The sequence below is a fragment of the Watersipora subatra genome, chromosome 11, assembly GCF_963576615.1.
Source record: "Watersipora subatra chromosome 11, tzWatSuba1.1, whole genome shotgun sequence".
In the NCBI taxonomy this organism is placed as follows: Eukaryota; Metazoa; Bryozoa; class Gymnolaemata; order Cheilostomatida; family Watersiporidae; genus Watersipora; species Watersipora subatra.
In genome coordinates, this window is record NC_088718.1 from 7168131 (window position 1) to 7186973 (window position 18843).

Genomic DNA, 18843 nt, shown 5'->3' on the forward strand with positions numbered 1-18843 from the left:
AGGTACCGGATCGTCGTATTCCAAGTTTTCATGAATAGCTTGTGGTGGCACATTAACCTTTTTATACACACACACTCCTATGCAAGAATTGTTATTATTAATTCTACATATTCAGGATTTTTATTTTGTTTTTTCAGTTCGTATTAATTGTATCATTACCAAATCATATTTTATTGTATTCGTAGCAAAACAGACTTAATGTGGCTATTACTCGCTAATTATTTTACACTTAAAGATTTTTATAGTTTTATTTTATTCCTTAATTTATTTGATTTGCACAAAATATTTTACTCATCATATGAAGTTTAAAAGTAATAGTTGTTTGACAAAGTTTGAAAAACTTAACAGTTGTTTTATTTCTTCTCTTTAAACTGCACAAAATATTTTTCTCATGATATGAAATTTAAAAGCTAGAGTGTTAACTGTTGTTGTATGTTACCGTAAATAAAAATGAATTTTCAGTGCGAAAATTTTTTTTACCGGAGCAAAGCCGGTCATTCACCTAGTTATTTTATATTACAGGCACATGGGATAGCCAACTTCTGTGTGAGTTTAGCACCTACTGCTGAAAGGCGTAGGCTAGTCTATGACATAGAAGAAAGTTGGTACAAAGGAAACCATCCTCTCAGCTATGATGAACATCAGCAGATGATCAGTAACCATAAGGCACTTCTAGAGAAGTACAGAGAAGATACCAGAAAAAAGTTTGGCACTCTTTATGCCCCTATGATGGCCTTGAACAATGATGACATATTCAGTGAGGAAAATCTTGAAAATGCGAAATCATTCTGTGAACAAGTGTTTGCAGCCAGCAAGACATGCAGTGAAGGGCTTATTAACGTCTCAAAAATAGTTCTGCAATCAAGTGTTGGTGTACTGAAGAAGAAGGATGAAGAAGCTCCATGTAAGTTTACTATCATTGGATTAGGTTCCATAGCAAAGGGGGATGCAACTCCTTACTCTGATCTAGAATATGCTATCATCGTGGAGAAAGAATCAGATTACTTTGAAAAACTAGCGGTAGACAGCTACTTCAGAATAGGAAATCTAGGTGAGAGTCCTCTGAAGTCTTTTGATATTGATGAGTTGAAGACAAAGAATAAATTAAATAAGCTAGCTAAGATGGCTGTCACTGGCTACAGAATAGATGGAATCACTACAAACTCTGGTAACATTCCAACAGGTAATGGTAAGGTGGGTGGTCTCAGTCTGACACTAACGGTAGAGCAGTTATTGGAAGTCTACAGAAATGAGGCAGAAAAACCACTTAGTAAACTTGCAGATAAATCTGACATGCTGTCCTCTACCGTCGTCATATTCTCAAATGAGGACTCACCTGATATGAGCCAGTTGCATGCACAGTTTGCTGCTGAAAGAAATTCCTATGAAGAATCTTCTGTAGAGGCCAAGGTTAAAAAAAAGCGTTTTGATTTATTCGCAAGTGACATTGATAAATATAATGAATATAATGAATTCTGGTAAAAAAGTATATATACTTTTTTACCAGAATTCATATCATTCCGACCTCCTCAGAACTGGAATGTCACGGTGAAAGAGAAGATATTCAGATATCCAACTCTCCTTGCTAACAATTTGAAAATGTGTCTCGGACTCGCTTTCAGCCAGTCTTGGGAAATTTACGGAGAGATGAAAAAGCAAGGTCTGCTGTCCTTAGAAAACCTCCATTATCTGAACATACTCGTCGCTCTCTGCATATACATTCGAACTTCTTCTTATCTGAAGGTAAAATTTCAGGCAGAGTTTGTACAAGTTGACAAATACTACCAAGGTGGTCAGATATTGTCCTATGCTGCTCCTGCACATCTATTTGTTATTATGGGTTGTCTTCTCACCCCAATCAAACGATTCATCAAATCCAGGATGATGGAACTCAAGTCTTCTGCCAAGACTAATAAACTGTCAAGCATTGATGTGTCGTCATTGCTTCAAGGTCTTCAAGTTCCTCAAGAAGATTTCTGGCTGAAATCAGAAGTACTCTACTTTACTGGCAAATACCATGAGGCTACAAGGGAGGTCAGCAAAGCACTTAGACAACCCATTACCTCATCAAGCATTGCTAAGCTACAAGAGATTAGTCACTTGTCTGCTGATGACGCTTCACTCAACAAGCGTCTACAGTTGTGCGGATACCTTTTGTATTATTCACAAAACTACAAGCTAGCTTTAGAATGCTTCCAATATTTTTCTGAGAAACAACCTCAAGAAAGCCTTTGGAAGCTGCTGGCAGCACACTGCAGCAAAGAGATTGGTGACTACAGAGCTGCCCAACGACTGCTTAAAGAGGTGAGTCAGATATAGCATATCACAGGCTGTATAATTGGGTGATATTAGATAGGTGGGTAGGCTACATTAGGTGCTGTAACTGTAGTGAAAGAAAGAGCGTGGTCCATAAGTAAAAAGTTATCTACACTATTACTATTACACTATTACATTATTACTAATCCGGGGCCAATTAGATGACTCAACTATGATTGGGTTCACCTAATTCTGTTGTCATGACTTCAGTGAACAACTAATACTTACTAATTATTCACTTCTACAGGGAGAGCAATCTCTGAAGATGTCTGATGTAAATACTGAAGGTGCAGAGGAGAACCACAGAGACACATCTCGTACTTACACAAACATCGGTTTGGTGTATCAGGATTTGAGTGAGTTTGGTAAAGCATTGGAATACTTTACGAAAGCTCTGAACACTGACGAGGCTTTATATCCTGATACCAAGCATAGCGACATAGCAAGAGATATTCTGGCCACTGGATTGGCTAATCATCAGCTGGGTAACCATGAGCTAGGATTAAACAATTACTATAAGTCATTAGACATGTTCGAAGCAATATATGGAAAAGGTACCAACCATACTGATATTGCTACCTCCTACAATAACATTGGTTTATTATACATCTCTTTAGGGGAATACAGACAAGCATTAGAATACCACACCAAAGCATTAGCCATGCAAAAGGCTGTGTATGGAAAGGATACCAACCATACTGATATTGCTACCTCCTACAGTAACATTGGTTCAGTATACAGCTTTTTAGGGGAATACAGACAAGCATTAGAATACCACACCAAAGCATTAGCCATGCAAAAGGCTGTGTATGGAGAGGATACCAACCATACTGCTATTGCTACCTCCTACAATAAAATTGGTTCAGTATACAGCTTTGTAGGGGAATACAGACAAGCATTAGAATACTACACCAAAGCATTAGCCATGCGAAAGGCTGTGTATGGAAAGGATACCAACAATACTGATTTTGCTACCTCCTACAATAAAATTGGTTCAGTATACAGCTTTGTAGGGGAATACAGACAAGCATTAGAATACTACACCAAAGCATTAGCCATGCGAAAGGCTGTGTATGGAAAGGATACCAACAATACTGATTTTGCTACCTCCTACAATAACATTGGTTTGGTATACAGCTTTTTAGGGGAATACAGACAAGCATTACATTACTACACCAAAGCATTAGCCATACTAAAGGCTGTGTATGGAAAGGAGACCAACCATACTGCTATTGCTACGTCTTACAGTAACATTGGTTCAGTATACAGCTCTTTAGGGGAATACAGACACGCATTAGAATACTACACAAAAGCATTAGCCATGCGAAGGGCTGTGTATAGAAAGGAGACCAACCATACTGATATTGCTGCCTCCTACAATAACATTGGTTCAGTATACAGCTTTTTAGGGGAATACAGACAAGCATTAGAATACCAGACCAAAGCATTAGCCATGCTAATGGCTGTGTATGGAGAGGCGACCAATCATACTGATATTGCTACCTGCTACAATAACATTGGTTCAGTATACAGCTTTTTAGGGGAATACAGACAAGCATTAGAATACCAGACCAAAGCATTAGCCATGCTAATGGCTGTGTATGGAGAGGCGACCAATCATACTGATATTGCTAAGTCTTACAATAACATTGGTTCAGTAAACAAATCCTTGGGTGACTACAGACAAGCACTAGAATATCATATGAAAGCATTAGCCATGCTAATGGCTGTGTATGGAGAGGAGACCAATCATACTGATATTGCTACGTCTTACAATAACATTGGTTCAGTATACAAATCCTTGGGTGACTACAGACAAGCATTAGAATATCATATGAAAGCATTAGCCATGAGAAAGGCTGTGCATGGAGAGGATACCAACCATACTGATATTGCTACCTCCTACAGTAATATTGGTTCAGTATACGACTCTTTGGGTGACTACAGACAAGCATTAGAATACTACACAAAAGCATTAGCCTTGCGAAAGGCTGAGTATGGCAAGGAGACCAACCATACTGGTATTGCTACCTCCTACAATAACATTGGTTCAGTATACAGCTTTTTAGGGGAATTCAGGCAAGCATTAGAATACCACACCAAAGCATTAGCCATGATAATGGCTGTGCATGGAGAGGATACCAACCATACTGATATTGCTACCTGCTACAATAACATTGGTTCAGTATACGACTCTTTAGGGGAATACAGACAAGCATTAGAATACTACACCAAAGCACTAGCCATGCTAAAGGCTGTGTATGGAGAGGCTACCAATCATACTGCTATTGCTACCTCCTACGGAAACATTGGTTCAGTATACGACTCTTTGGGTGACTACAGACAAGCATTAGAGTGTCATAGGAAAACATTAAACATAGTCAAGGCTGTGCATGGTGATGTCATCAAAAATTTTTGGATTGCTACCTGCTACAAAAACATTGCTATAACCTACTACTCCTTGGGTGCGTACAAACAAGCATTAGATTATTACACCAGAGGATTAAACATGTTATAGACAGTGTATAGAGAGGCTACCATCCATACTGGTATTGCTAGCGGCTAAATTGCACCTAGCTCAATATGTTTCTCATTGGATGATCACGGCTAAGGGACAGAGTGTGAGTATAAGGCATCAGACATAAAGCTCAAGATGAATGACAGGAATTCAGTTCATAGTCATGTTAATGGTAACACAGAGGCAGAGAAAGGGAGAGAGAGATTGCAAATGAATTAATAAAAACAACTACAACAGACATGTCTGGTAATAGCTGACATAGAGCTCACACACTGAAGATAATCTCGAAGACTCCTGTAGGTTAGTTAGTACTACCCACAAGTTACCTACTTGTTAGTTAAGAATGATTATTCATGTAGCCAGGTGTCCTAGCATTTTACTTTAATACCTCGGGCTTGGATATGACTCGTCCCTAGCATCAACCTGGCTCTTGCTATATGACTAGCAGCAACCATTAAGCAGAGCGAGTTGACTTTTTGCTGGCTTACTTTTTACTCCCCACCTTCCATTTTAGTATTTTATACTGCTTATATATATATATGATTTATATATGGTTTCATTTGATCTGCTAGCTTACTATATCCTAACTTGCAAGTTTCATGCTTATGGAAATATGATTATGAATAAACTCATATTTGCTTGCGAAATGTTCCACAACCTTAATATAAAATGCAACATCTTGGGATAAGTTTTGACAAAATGACTTTGACCTCTACAGAAATTATTAGCAATCATAACTTACCATATAAAATAAGGTACTAAAACTTAACAGCCCAGGGAGTTCCACATAACGGATAGGAAAACTAAAAATAGTAAATAAACTCAGCAAGATAGTTTTATAACATTTTCCAAATGAAGCAGCAACTAATTCCTCTTTCAAAACAAAATTATGAGAAAAATAACTCACATTTTAATACCTCTAATTATTTTGTAAAAGCTCGTATGCCAACAAAAATCATGCTGCAAAAAATATAATTATACAACCGCAAATCTTTGTTAAAATTAAATTAATAACCATTGCAAAACACCAAGTATCCTCAGCATTCTCATCAGCAGATTTATGAAAATTCTCTGTGTTATCTGGCTCCATCTTAGTGGTCACAGCATTGCTAAAATCAAACCAGATGTTACTATGGTTTTGTTAAAGAAGTCAGAAGATGGTATCTGTCAAACAGAAGGTTCACCATGTTTGGCTTCGGTCTGAATTTTATAGGTATTGTCATCTGCAGCAAGCTGTATCTTGTGGTATGTAACTATGTTTTTAATAATTTTTTGATGATGTTTGCGCATTACTTTTTTACATTATTTTAGCTTGCTATATCTTTGATTTGTACTTTCGGTCTGTCCATCATTCTCACATTCCCTCTCTTTTTCCTTTCTCTTACCCTCTCTCTCTCTTTTTCTCTTTTGCCCGCTCGCTATCTTACTCCCCATCGCTCTCTCACTCGCCATCACTTTCTTGCACTTTTGCTCGCCGTTGCTCTTGATCTCTTGTGTAAGATATTATAATATCTCAAAGAAAAAGACGCCCTCCAGAGTTGACCTAAACATGTCAGCCTTATATGACTGCCATTATCTCGTTATAATAACATCGCTGTAACATTCCAAGAAAGACACTCATTTACACAAGCTATGCAATGTCTACTGTTTCATTTATATCGACAGTCATTGCTGACATTAATTACTATGAACAATGTCTGAGGCCAACAGTCTCATTCTGTCTCTGCCTTCGAAGTTTATTCTTGATACATTCAATCTAACTTAATGATATATTTCCTGTGAATTTTAGTCGTGCCATCGGTGTCTAAAACATAAAATGTATATTTTGGCTAATGTTGTGCGTCACATATACCAAGTTGTGTTTGGCAAAGTTTATCCTTTGACGTCAATCATGCTGTCACAGTTTTTGTAAAAATAACAATTTTTAGCTATATATCAGCAGTTCTTTACATGTGATTGCCATGTGCACAGTGTATCTGACTCAAATACATTATCTTGCTTAATGCTTAGATTGAACGTAGTGTTTCATGCTGAACACATAAATGTGAGGTCAGCACACTCTCACACTTGGTCGCCATGGCTCTCTCGTTTGCCATCGCTCTTTCACTCACTGTCGCTCTCTTGCCATCGCTATCTCATTTTCCATCGTTTTCTAGCGATGGCGAGCCAGAAGCAATGATGAGCGATGGAGAGCTTGCCGTTGCTCCCTTTCGTTCATCGTCATTTGCCGTCGATTGCTTGTAGAACCATTTTGTTGGTAGAAAAAAATCGTTCAATTGGGTATCATTATAAAAGTCTATAAATTGTATAAAATGTTACTCTTGTTAATGAAGATCCCCTTAAAGGTTGGCTTGCGACAAAATTCACATTACAGTTATTTGGTATCAAAAGACTCACCATGTCTTACTCTGCTGTGTTGTAGGTTCAAAATATGTAGAAATGTGATTACCAGCTCTTAAAAGCTCAAAAACGAACAGTTAATCGCCGCCATCACGAAACTGCCTTAGATTAAAATCTCTTTCCAAAACGTCACAAGTGGGATGTAGTTAAACGAGATGGCTTCTGTTTACACTTTCATGCAACCTCATTCATCAAAATATTTTCACAAATATACTTCACGCATTCAATAAAACGATGTCTATTGTTCTTATGCATCTATTTCATCATCATTGTAATGTTGTCACTTTGAGCACTGATATCTTAAAACCTACCGTAAAAATTCCATTAATTCTTTAAGCTTAGCTCGAGGGAGTACATATCACTTTCTGATAAACATAAAGAGTATGTTGGTTACCGATGATAGTCGAAAAATGATGGAGAAATTATTCGCGCTGTTTGGCAGGAAGTATGGGTCACATGATCAGATTACGACTAGACGATTAGACCAAGCCAAAACAAAACTGTAAAGTAGCGAACATCTATATTTGATACAGGCTCCTCGGTGAAACCCGAACTGTTTGTCATAAACTAGTGCTAAGAGAAGTTTTATATTGAGCCTTTTAGTGGCCTTTCAATTCATATGAGAACATCACGTGTCAAAACAATAACCAAATGGATTGCATACTCCAGAGAAATAAACTAATTTCAATCTATGGCGGTTTTGCGATGGCGGTGATTAACTGTTCATTTTTGAGCTTTTAAGAGCTTATAATCACATTTCCACATATTTTGCATCTTCAACACAGCAGAGTAAGACATGGTGAATCTTTTGATAACAAATAACTGTAATGTGAATTTTGTTGCAAGTCAACCCTTAAGGAGATAGATAAGTAAAGTTTGTAGTGATGAGTGTCATGGTGTATCTCCGTTGCACTCAATGCCCTGTTGAGATGCTATAATGTTGCTTAGTTGCCCTCAAGGCCCTGCTGTTTTTGCTTGCCACTTGCCTTCTTTGTGCCTTGCATAATACTAGTTGATCACAGTTGCTGAATACAACGAGGGCAGTTTATCTTTAGCACCTATAGTGTTCAGTTGAATAAAGAGATTCAAAATGTCAAAGACACAAACCTATGACTTTATAACATGATGTCAGGATTTCGTACTCCACGCCAAATGTAGTTATTGTACTTACTGAACAAGACTGAACTTTAGCAACATTTGAAGCTGACTGAGGCCTAATTAAGGTGATGGCTGACGGTGGATTAAAGCAACCAGGGAACTTTTTCCTGTCAGAGGGTAGTACAGACCCAAGCGAAACCTCTAGAAATTGGACAGCCTGGTTGCTGCACTATCATTTTTACATGCTAGCAACAAAAAAGAGCAATAAGGCTCAGGATATTCAAGTGGCTACACCGCTCACTATACTAGATGTTCAGGGACGAGAGGTTTTCAGAACTTTCAGTCTATCTGATGATGATCGAAAAGATATAATAAAGGCCAAGAAAGCTTTCGCTGGCTACTTTTCACCGAGAGTGAAAGAAACATTCAGAAGCAAGATCAATCTTTTGACAGTTTCTTCAATGCTATCTAGGTACTGATTGGCAGATGCAACTTCCATGCTGAAAAGAAAGACAAGGCTCTGCAAAACCGCATTGCAATGCTCATCAATGTCGATTCAGTAAGAGAAGAGTTTTTAAATGAGGATGGTCTACATACCCTGGCTTGAGCGACCTAAATATGCTGATATGCGGAAGCTACCAAATCATACATAGCAAAGATGTCAGATCAGCCCACCAAGGTCAAATGAATTATCTTACAATAGAGCTGATCACAAAATCGAAAGCAACCCTCAAGGATAAGTTCTTCAATGATAAAATCTCGAGCTGTAAATACTGTGGAGGTGATCATGCAAGACGACAATGCCCTGCATATGAAAGCATATGCAAAGCTTGCGGGGTAAGAACCATTTCAGCAAAGTCTGTAAGAATAAAAGTGGGCTGATACAATTAGGTTTTATCCTAACTCACGAGCTCACTGATGAGACTGCTGACGCTGTAATCATTTCTGATGATGACACTGATGAAGTGGTATGCTACACTGTTGAAAACACTGGCTCTTGAGAAAAATGGTTTATCAAAGCAAAGCACAACAATAAGCTGCTCATTATAAAAGTAGATACCGGTGCTTCCTTTATCCATGATGCCTTCCTTTGTCAATGAGAATTTTACTGATAAACCAACTCTAAGGAAGTATGCTTTAAAATTGATGTCGTATAGTAGATATAATATGAATGTGTTGGGCAATGCATCTCTTTTACCTGAAAAAAATATTAAGTTTTGTGTACATGATTTTGTTGCCACTGATTCTGACACTGTTTTTCTTGGGCTTCCTAGTTGTGTGTCTATAGGCCAACTCAGTAGGATCTGCTACTTGCTACTGTTGCTTCACAATATTCCGATGTTTTCAAAAGTCTAGGCAAGCTAATCACTAAGCATGTTCTCAAGCTAAAAGATAATGCTAGTCCAGTGATACAAACCCCTAGACATGTGCCATTTAGACTCAGAAATAAGCTACGAGCTACTTTAAAAGAAATAGAAACTTCAGGTACCATAGCTGAGGTGACGACCCCAACCGATTGGGTTCATGCTATTGTTAATGTGCTAAAGTCAGATGGGTCTTTGAGGGTTTGTCTAGATTCAAAAGAATTGAACAGGGACATAAAAAGGGAGCATTATGTGCTTCTAACCGCCACAAAAATATTTGCATACATTTCCGGTGCAAAGGTGTTTTTTACGTTAGATGCCAGGCAGGGTTTCTTCAGCTTGAGTTAGACAAAAAAACGTAGTTACCTGACCACATATGCTACTCCATTTGACCACTACAGGTTTTTGAGACTTCCATATGGGATAAGCAGTGCTGCTGAAGTAATTTATAGAACCATTGCATAACTATTTAGCAATATGACGCATGTCAAGACTTATGTTGATGACCTTGTAGGTCATGCACCAGATAAGCAAACTCACGACAAAATGCTTCGGGAAGTTTTGGAGCGATGCAAAAAGGCCGGTCTAACGTTTAATTTCAACAAATGCAAGCTTGAGCAACAACAGATCGAGTACCCAGGGCATATTATTGGTAACAGGCAAATCAAACCAGACCCAGCCAAAATAAAGACTATAAATGTAATGCCTAAACTGCAGTGTGCTGACGATGTAAGACAATTGCTAGGCATGGCAACATATCTTGCTAAATTTTGTTCAAACCTATCAGAGGTAGCCACATCATTACGAGATTTTACAAAGAAAGTCAACTCTTGGGTCTGAGAAGAGCTGTAACCCAACGCGCTAGCCACACTAAAACGCACATATGTTTAAAAATCGGCGCCTTCCATGTGACAATAAGTGTGGATAATAGTGAGAATAGCATGGGTGCAGTTATTATGCAAGATGGCCAACCCATAGAGTATTCTAGTTGCACTCTGACAGGAGGCATATGCCCAATTTAAGAAAATTAAGAAAGATTTTCTTGCTGTACAATTTGGGCTCGCTAGATTCCACCAGTATATCTATAGTTGATCAGTGACTGTTGAGACAGACCACTTGCCACTGTTAGTGATAGTCAAAAAGGAAGTTGGGAGAGCTTACCCCTAAACTACTGCACATGATGTTAAAGATGCAGTTATATGACTTCAATTTAATTCACAAACCAGGAACATAACTATATATTGCTGATACACTGTCAAGAGCTTACCTAACCAATTTATGTGAGTCACAGGATGAATTTTTTGCAAATGATCATGACCAAATATATGCGGTAGTAACTGGTATCCTGGCGAAACCATCATTCGGAGAAAAATTCACACAGGCCACAAGATGATCACAGCATGAATATACTAAAATATTATATACATCTAGTAAGGGGATGGCTTAAAAGCAAATGAGCATGCATAGAACCACTCTGTGCACTGGAATGCAAAGAATAAGCCCTTAATGCATGAGGAGCTGATTTTGAGAAGCAGAAACAGTTGAGAAGCGAGGCTTACGTTTTGAATCTGATGCCCCGGGTTTGATTTCCATCCTGAACAATTCTTTTTCTTAAAACTTTTAGCATGGCTTTGGAAAGATGCCTAGAACACTGCTGTTATTATAGTAAAAATTACGGCTGAGCACCTCTAAATCCATATGCTTGATTCCTTTCTCTATTGCCATTGCATCATTCTAGTAACAAATAAGATCACTTGCTTATCTCTATAAAAAAAGAGTCAGACAATAATTGATTAGGCCATAAAATTCTTGCATTTTGTTGTTAAGCTAAAAATTACAGTTACATGTATTAAGCTAAAAATAAAAACATAAAAAAGACCATATATTATATGTAAGTAAATGTAAAGGGGTCGACAAAGGAGTTGTGGAACAAGAATAGATACAGAGGTGATGATTAAGGAGTGAACAGTTAAGTGGAGAGACAAGGATGAACAGAGTAGGAGGTAAACGGGAATGGCCAGAAGATTTGTGGGACAGTATAGACAAAGAAGTTAAAGGTTGACTTGCAACAAAATTCACATGACAGCTATTTGGTATCAAAAGATTCACCATGTCTTACTCTGCTGTGATGTAGGTGCAAAATATGTGGAAATGTGATTACAAGCTCTTGAAAGCTCAAAAACGATTTTTTTCGTTGTTTCTGACCGAAATCCCGAAGTGAATGGAAAACACAGAATTATTTTGCCAAATTTCACAAAATTATCTGAGCTGTGCATGCACACCGGAATCGTTGGCGAAATGCTTTTAACTGACTAAACAAGTTATTAGCGAGCACGATTCTAGCAGCTTTCGCAATATATATAGTTCAAGACACATATAACAACACACAATAAAGGTACCAGTACAATTCAACACCTTAAATACATGTGTAGAATCACGGGCTAATTAAAACCTCACCGTACAACTGACACACCTAAATGAAATTTGAACAGACCAGCTTATCATGTCATCCCTTCATTATCATTGATTATTCACTCCTGAATGATTGACTACTTGCATAAACCATGAAGGTATGCCAACTTTCCAAACCCTGAATGCATGTGTATTATACTGAACTAATATAAATTTGTCTCTCGTTGTTTTATTGCCTATTTAATTTTTGTATTGATAGCATTTTTATTGGTATGTTAATATATTAATTAATTAGGTTAATACCAGTATATTTATGAATTACTGAAAAAACAATCCATTATTAAACTATTATTCATTGAGTTTAATTTCCAAACATTAACTAAGTTCAAACTTTTAAACTGAAAGTGAAATGAGGATGGGTTCAAACTCCTGCTTTAGCCAGAATGTGTGTTTAAACTCACTTTGTTCTCAGAACTACTACTATAGAGATACTGTGTTTATACCTTTTTGGTTTGCTTGCTGTGATGCTAGTATTTATTCTTACGCACCTTGTATACCTTTAGTAATAATTTTCATTGCTTATTGAGTATTCTGGCTAATAGAAATACCACATTCAATGATAACAGGCTCTCCTCCTAGTTGTACCTCATAAATAATGAGTTTGTGTGTTAAGTTGATGAGAAGTTGATTAAACTTAAACTTTCATAGAGTTTGTTCTTTAGAATATCTCGCTTGATTTTTAAGTTTACATAAACAGAAAGTTATGCTCACCAAAGTAACATAGAAAAATACAGATGCTAACGATTTGATACACAAAGGTCTAGAATTCAAGATTTGTCTGCTGTGATAGCCACTGACAATGCAGTGACTGACTTTCCGTTTTTGCGCAAAAAACAATTTTACTCTAACGAACATGCTAACTTCAATTTTCCTTGTCAACTTCACAGTAAAATATGTTTCTCCAACTAAAAAGAGGCTTAGCCCTCTCAGCTAGGACTTCGTTTACCTCTATGGATAAAGTAAAATGACTAAGTCTTTTTGTCACATTTTAGCAAATCCATGTAGTTCGAAGTTAGCTAATCGCTTACAAAATATGGTGAAAGCTAGGTCCTATCAGAAAAGTCGTTCTTCCTAGGCATGCGATATATACGGTAGAGAAAAAAATCTGTTCCCATCAGAAAAATCTCGCTGTTGTATTTGCAGGCGTCGCTTGCGTACCTGACAATGTTAGAGGAACTTATAGGTTGAGGAAGCCAGCTAGGCTTTAGAAGGAAGTCTCATACAGGCTTGCAAGTTAATGCAGCTTTCACAGCTTATTGTAATTTTTTAGCTTATTGAGGTCCTCAAGTATATACATGTATATACAAGGGTGAATTGGAGAGCATTCTTCTTCCTGCTTCAAGCTAGTGAAGACGTGGTGAGTGCTTAGAAATAATAAAACGGGTTGCTGCTAGTGTTTACTAGCAACAACTCGCACTATTATTTCTCACTCCAATCTTGTGTGTAGTTTGAAAAAAAATAATAAAAAACCATGATCTATTTGGAATAGTGCATCATCAATTATTTTGCTACTAGCTCAAGCTGAGGTTAGTAGTTGCTCAGTGGAGTCTTGTTGTAAATTGATGAAATGACCGCAACATCCTGTGCATCACTAGCCTGTATATAAACCCCTGTTTAGCTTGTATACAGCCTAGTACATCCCAGAAAAAGAACGCATAGTTTGGCAACAATTGTTATTAAACTTTGTGTTCTCTTACCGTGATAGGCTGGTTTTTCTGTGTTCTTGTTTATAGGCCTATTTACCACAGGAACTATTTATTATGAAATATTTGCGTTAATATCACAAACCCCCAGCCTTTTATCTCTTGGTTAATATTGTAATTAGTTGTGTGAGAGTTTGAGTGCGATGAAAAACTGTTGATTGTGACTGCTTAGATTTATTAAGATGGAAGGTTAGCTTAAACCTCGGCCAATCGATAATTATCACAGGCCTAGCCAAAAGTAAGGAATTGGAAGGAAACAAACAACTGCAACTGTACTTTGTGCCATTCTTCTTGTCAGCATCACCCTTTAAAACAAGATGGCATGGGTCAGTAGCTATGCAGTAGGCCTAAATGTTTCTTAGTAGCAGTCAGAACCAATTACCGGTATTACTTCCTAAAATTCTGTTACAGTACTCATGCTGTTTATTTACAGCTTAAATATGGCGGCTACTCCATTGCGATGTATGATGTATGTGCATTCAGCATTCTCCAAAAATACGTAAATGAATATGAGCTGAGACACACGGTGAAATATGTGGTGAAACAGCCAGACAGGAGCTTTACTGTCCTACTCACGCCGGTACGCTCTGAGACCGGTTACTTACAAGTTGAAATGTATATACACATACATGTATTTATATATAATGGTCAATCAGGCCTACGCAGGCTAGCATTGAGTCTTGAGTAACATATTTTATTGTAAGTATAGCAAGTGCGATTGATCAGCTTTCTGCTTTTATTTAGTCATATTACACTAGTTTTTCAGCTTAGATACTAATCGCATATGAATCATTGGACCCTTGAAAGATGACGCAAAGTGTATATATATTTATAGTGTATATATATATAATTATAGTGTATATATATATATATATGTGTGTGTGTGTTAGAAGTGTCACTAGGAACGCCTTGACCTCTATACACCTCTACAAACCTTATATATATATATATATATATATATAAGGTTTATATATAAACAAACTTTGCTTGTTTGCGGTGCTCTAATTTTTTGTTTAATCAACCTTTGTAGTGCAGAGTTTTGCAAAGAGGTCAAGACGTTCCATTGGAAAGATCCTACGTACGATTGTTGGTTTGAAGATAATGTTATGCAAACATGGCCAAGATCTCAACATAGGGAAGAAATAGCCATACAAAGTTCAAGTGAGTGACATTGCTGTATCTCCATGTATATAGGGATGACAGATTGCACTCACAATAGATGTCAATAGCAATGCTAGTTTTCTACATGTATCTGACTGGTTTGTTATTCTTGCTAAAATTATGTATTTTGTTAATATAGGAAATGAAATCCTACTTTTTGTTTTTTCCGCGTAATCTTGGCATCTGCTTCACTCAGTAAATTCATGCTTCGTTGTGTCATATGGAATATTTATTTTTAACTGTGTTGCAGATGAGATATTGTGGCTCATGTGCTGAACAAGAGGTTGAGCGAGCACCAGGGACCTATGATATCGTTATCATCAACTACATTTTCTTACTGGAAAGTATCTACAAATGTTTTTTGTTTGCATATATGCGAAATCAATTACTTTGAAATAGAATATGCATGTTAGGCCAGTATAACTGACACATGATCTGTGTTATATTTACAATGTCTTAGATATGAAGAGGAAGGGCTCATTCACTACCTCATTCATAGAAAAGCTTGAAATAAATTAAAATATGAATAAATCTATAAACAGGTATTGGTATATCTCTCAGCATATGTACACTAGAAAACATAAAAAGTGTTAAACATACCACGCTGATGGCCTCTGGTGCTTATCAGTCATGATGGAAAAAAAAGCACCTCCCTTATCACACAAATGGGATGTTACAAAATATAAACAGAAACATTACCTGTTGACACAAGCAGATTTAAAACTTCATCATGACTACTGCATATAAAACAAGTTGATACATCTTTATACATATGCAATAACGTAAATCATGCATGTGAATAAAAAACTTAACCTACAGGATCAAACCTTTTACATCGCCATTCATGATCCACAGCACCAGTGAAACGGTCAAAATCTGTGCGTTTCATAATTATGCACCAACGGTGAAACCACTCATTGCAACTGCCACACAATATCATCTCTCCGCAGGCAAGCCAAAATCGATGTTGTCATGAGGCCTTCGACATGTGCAGAATATCTAAAATGAACATAAGTTGGCTTGCTAACAGAATGATAGAATAGCCAATGATAGAAATTTTAATGTAACACCAATCAAATTCAATTTGTGCATAGTACCTGTTGAAGAGAAAGGGTGTGAAGTGGGTCACGATTATGTGGAGCAGCCTGGTGAGACCGTTGTTGGTCCTGTAGTGTGAAAAGTTCTGCTTGAAACGTCTGTTGATGCGTTCGATGCTGTTGTTGGTGCGCACACTAAACAGGAATCTATTACGCCTATAACACTCCACCCACTTCTACAATAATACATAAATGAACTGATATAAACTTCAGATCAAAATAATTCATTGAGCTTTTCTGTATGGAAGCTATTCCTCAACATTGTCTTAGACCCATAGAATCTCAACGGATTATGTTATATTGTATGTGGACAAAAAAATTCAATAAAAAGCGGTGCATGCTCAAAACCTTTTGAAACATTTAAATGATACTGTTAATTAAAATACAGAAACATTAATTATACTGTCAATTACTGATACAAAAAGCTGATGTGAATTGTTAATTTTTTCTATAATTCAACCTTGGGCATATCCTCAATCATCCACTGGTTTAGGAAGTACTCTTGTATCTTGAGGGATTTGGGATTTTCCCACCATTCAGACCCCTCTAATGCTAACTTTGATGACACATACTCCGTTCTGAAATATGAAAAAAACAACTAGATGCACTGGAATCAACTCTTGTATACTTTTACACAAGAAGTACATGAGCCTGAACTTAATACACTGCTATGATTTTCTTAGATATAGATTTATTGTGTACGTAGGACATGAGGAGACAAACCTAGACTCTGCAATTTTCCTTGGTGATGCGAGTATGATCTGCCATTCTTCTTCTCCGATTTGATTTTCGCTTCTTTTCAACTGTCTGTCCCATGCCTGCTCACGATGGAATGCACACAGTAGAGCATTGCTTTCTAAAAAAAAGTTCAAGAGCATATATTGAAAGCGTGAAATGTATTCATTTAGGTCATTTTATTATTTACTTGATCATTTTTTGATACTGGTTTATGAAGTGTGATGCCACATTAGTGAGTTTCAGACCTACAATAGTATATGCCACAACACTGACAGCCTGACGTACCATTTTTCTAAATATCAGCGCTACTAGACATTCTTCTAAAAGTACATATACAGTACATGCATATCTTGACAATTTGCATACCATACACATATCACTAAACCTTTTCCTTTTAGTTGAGTCATTATAGTTTAGAGATGCATTAAAAAAAGCTTAATACCTGGAACGAGGTGTTTAAGTGCAGACATCACTGCCTGAGCGTAATCTATGATCCAGGATCTTGGCGACCATACTGGATTTCATTTCTTCATGATACTCAAAGCTTCCTGAATATCTCTTCGAGTCCCATCCATTGTTACAAACGTAGCAGCAACCTGTGTAAAATTAGAACACTTTCTTCATTGTTGAAGATGTACAACTAGCGTGCGTGTAGTGAGAGATCAATTTTGGCACAAGTACATTTTAATCACAAAATGGAGTGGCGTCATTGAGATGTTGCAGTAAAAGTGCAAATTTGGCTTCAGACAATGTGAACCACCAGAAGAAAGAAGACTTTAATACGATCAGTTACCCACATGTTCAACCCACTTTAATATTTACTAGTTAGAAGACTGACTTATATGACCGTATTACCTAGTAGCCAGCATTGGTTTCCACCACAACGAAGAAGAGATATATAGCAAACTATTACAGTTGTCTTATATGTTGCATCCAAACAACATAGCTCATCACCATAGCACTTCAGTAGATGACGTTGGTCTGGTGTGGTGCACAAACAGACAGCGCTGTGAGCCTCTTACAAACTCTGAAGTGAAATTGATCTTCAATGTCTCTTTAACCAGCCTTCTACCAAAGTGGCACAGTTATTTTGGTCACTGCCGCTACCCCTACAAGGACGATGGTAACTAGTAAAAATCTACATACAACCTACATATATTAGGCCTAGTTATTATCAGCACAAATTAATTTGGTCATGAGAACATTCAGAAAGGAAATATCGATCATGTGACTTTTAGGCATTGTCAAGAAGGCTCCATGCAAACATCCAATGATAATCTTAGCTGTGAAATGAATACTACTTAAATTCAATACTAACATCATGGAAGAGCTTGTGATTGGCAATGTCACGATCTGTAGGCCAATGTCTTCTATTATATCTGTCAGGAAGGGCATCGTTGAACTTGTTTTATGATATTCTAGCACAGGTAGCCTCATCTCAGATAAAAAATTAACCTATTAATGAAAATGATGCACTATGAATTCTCAATAAACAATCGTTTTTTATTATTTTCTCAACTGAGTACTCGTAGCGTGGAGATGAGAAAGGAGTGTGTCAATCAATAGCTACTATATTGCTGGAAATCCAAGTTTCTATTATATATTTTTCAGTCATTGAAGAAAAAGAATGATGGCTAAAATCTTTTAGCACCTGCCCTTTGAAGAAAACTCGCAAGAGTGGGGTGGGGACAACCCCTAGCTCTAGTTCTCTGCGCTTTAACCAACGCTACAACCTGCTGAACCCAACAGGAGGGAGCTGAAACCAACTCATTTATGCTCTGCTGAACCCAACAGAGTGCGCTGAACCCAACGCTGCTGACTGTACAACCTGCTGAAACCAACAGGAGGGAGCTGAACCCAACGCACTTCCGTTCTGCTGAAACCAACAGAGTACGCTGAAACCAACGCTGCCAACTGTACAACCTGCCGAACCCAACAGGAGGGAGCTGAAACCAACTCACTTGTGCTCTGCTGAA

General features: G+C 37.4%; 1 protein-coding gene across 1 annotated transcript; it reads right to left on the minus strand.

Moving 5' to 3' along the window:
• Positions 1-15946: 15946 nt before the first annotated feature.
• On the minus strand, positions 15947-17438 carry LOC137407765 (uncharacterized). The gene is made up of 5 exons (XM_068094147.1): positions 17310-17438; positions 16853-16985; positions 16590-16707; positions 16130-16305; positions 15947-16031 (listed from the first exon to the last, which is right to left on the minus strand). Exons 1-5 carry the CDS (start codon positions 17335-17337, stop codon positions 15947-15949), a joined length of 540 nt encoding a protein of 179 aa, XP_067950248.1. The 5' UTR covers positions 17338-17438.
• Between the last annotated feature and the right edge of the window lie 1405 nt (positions 17439-18843).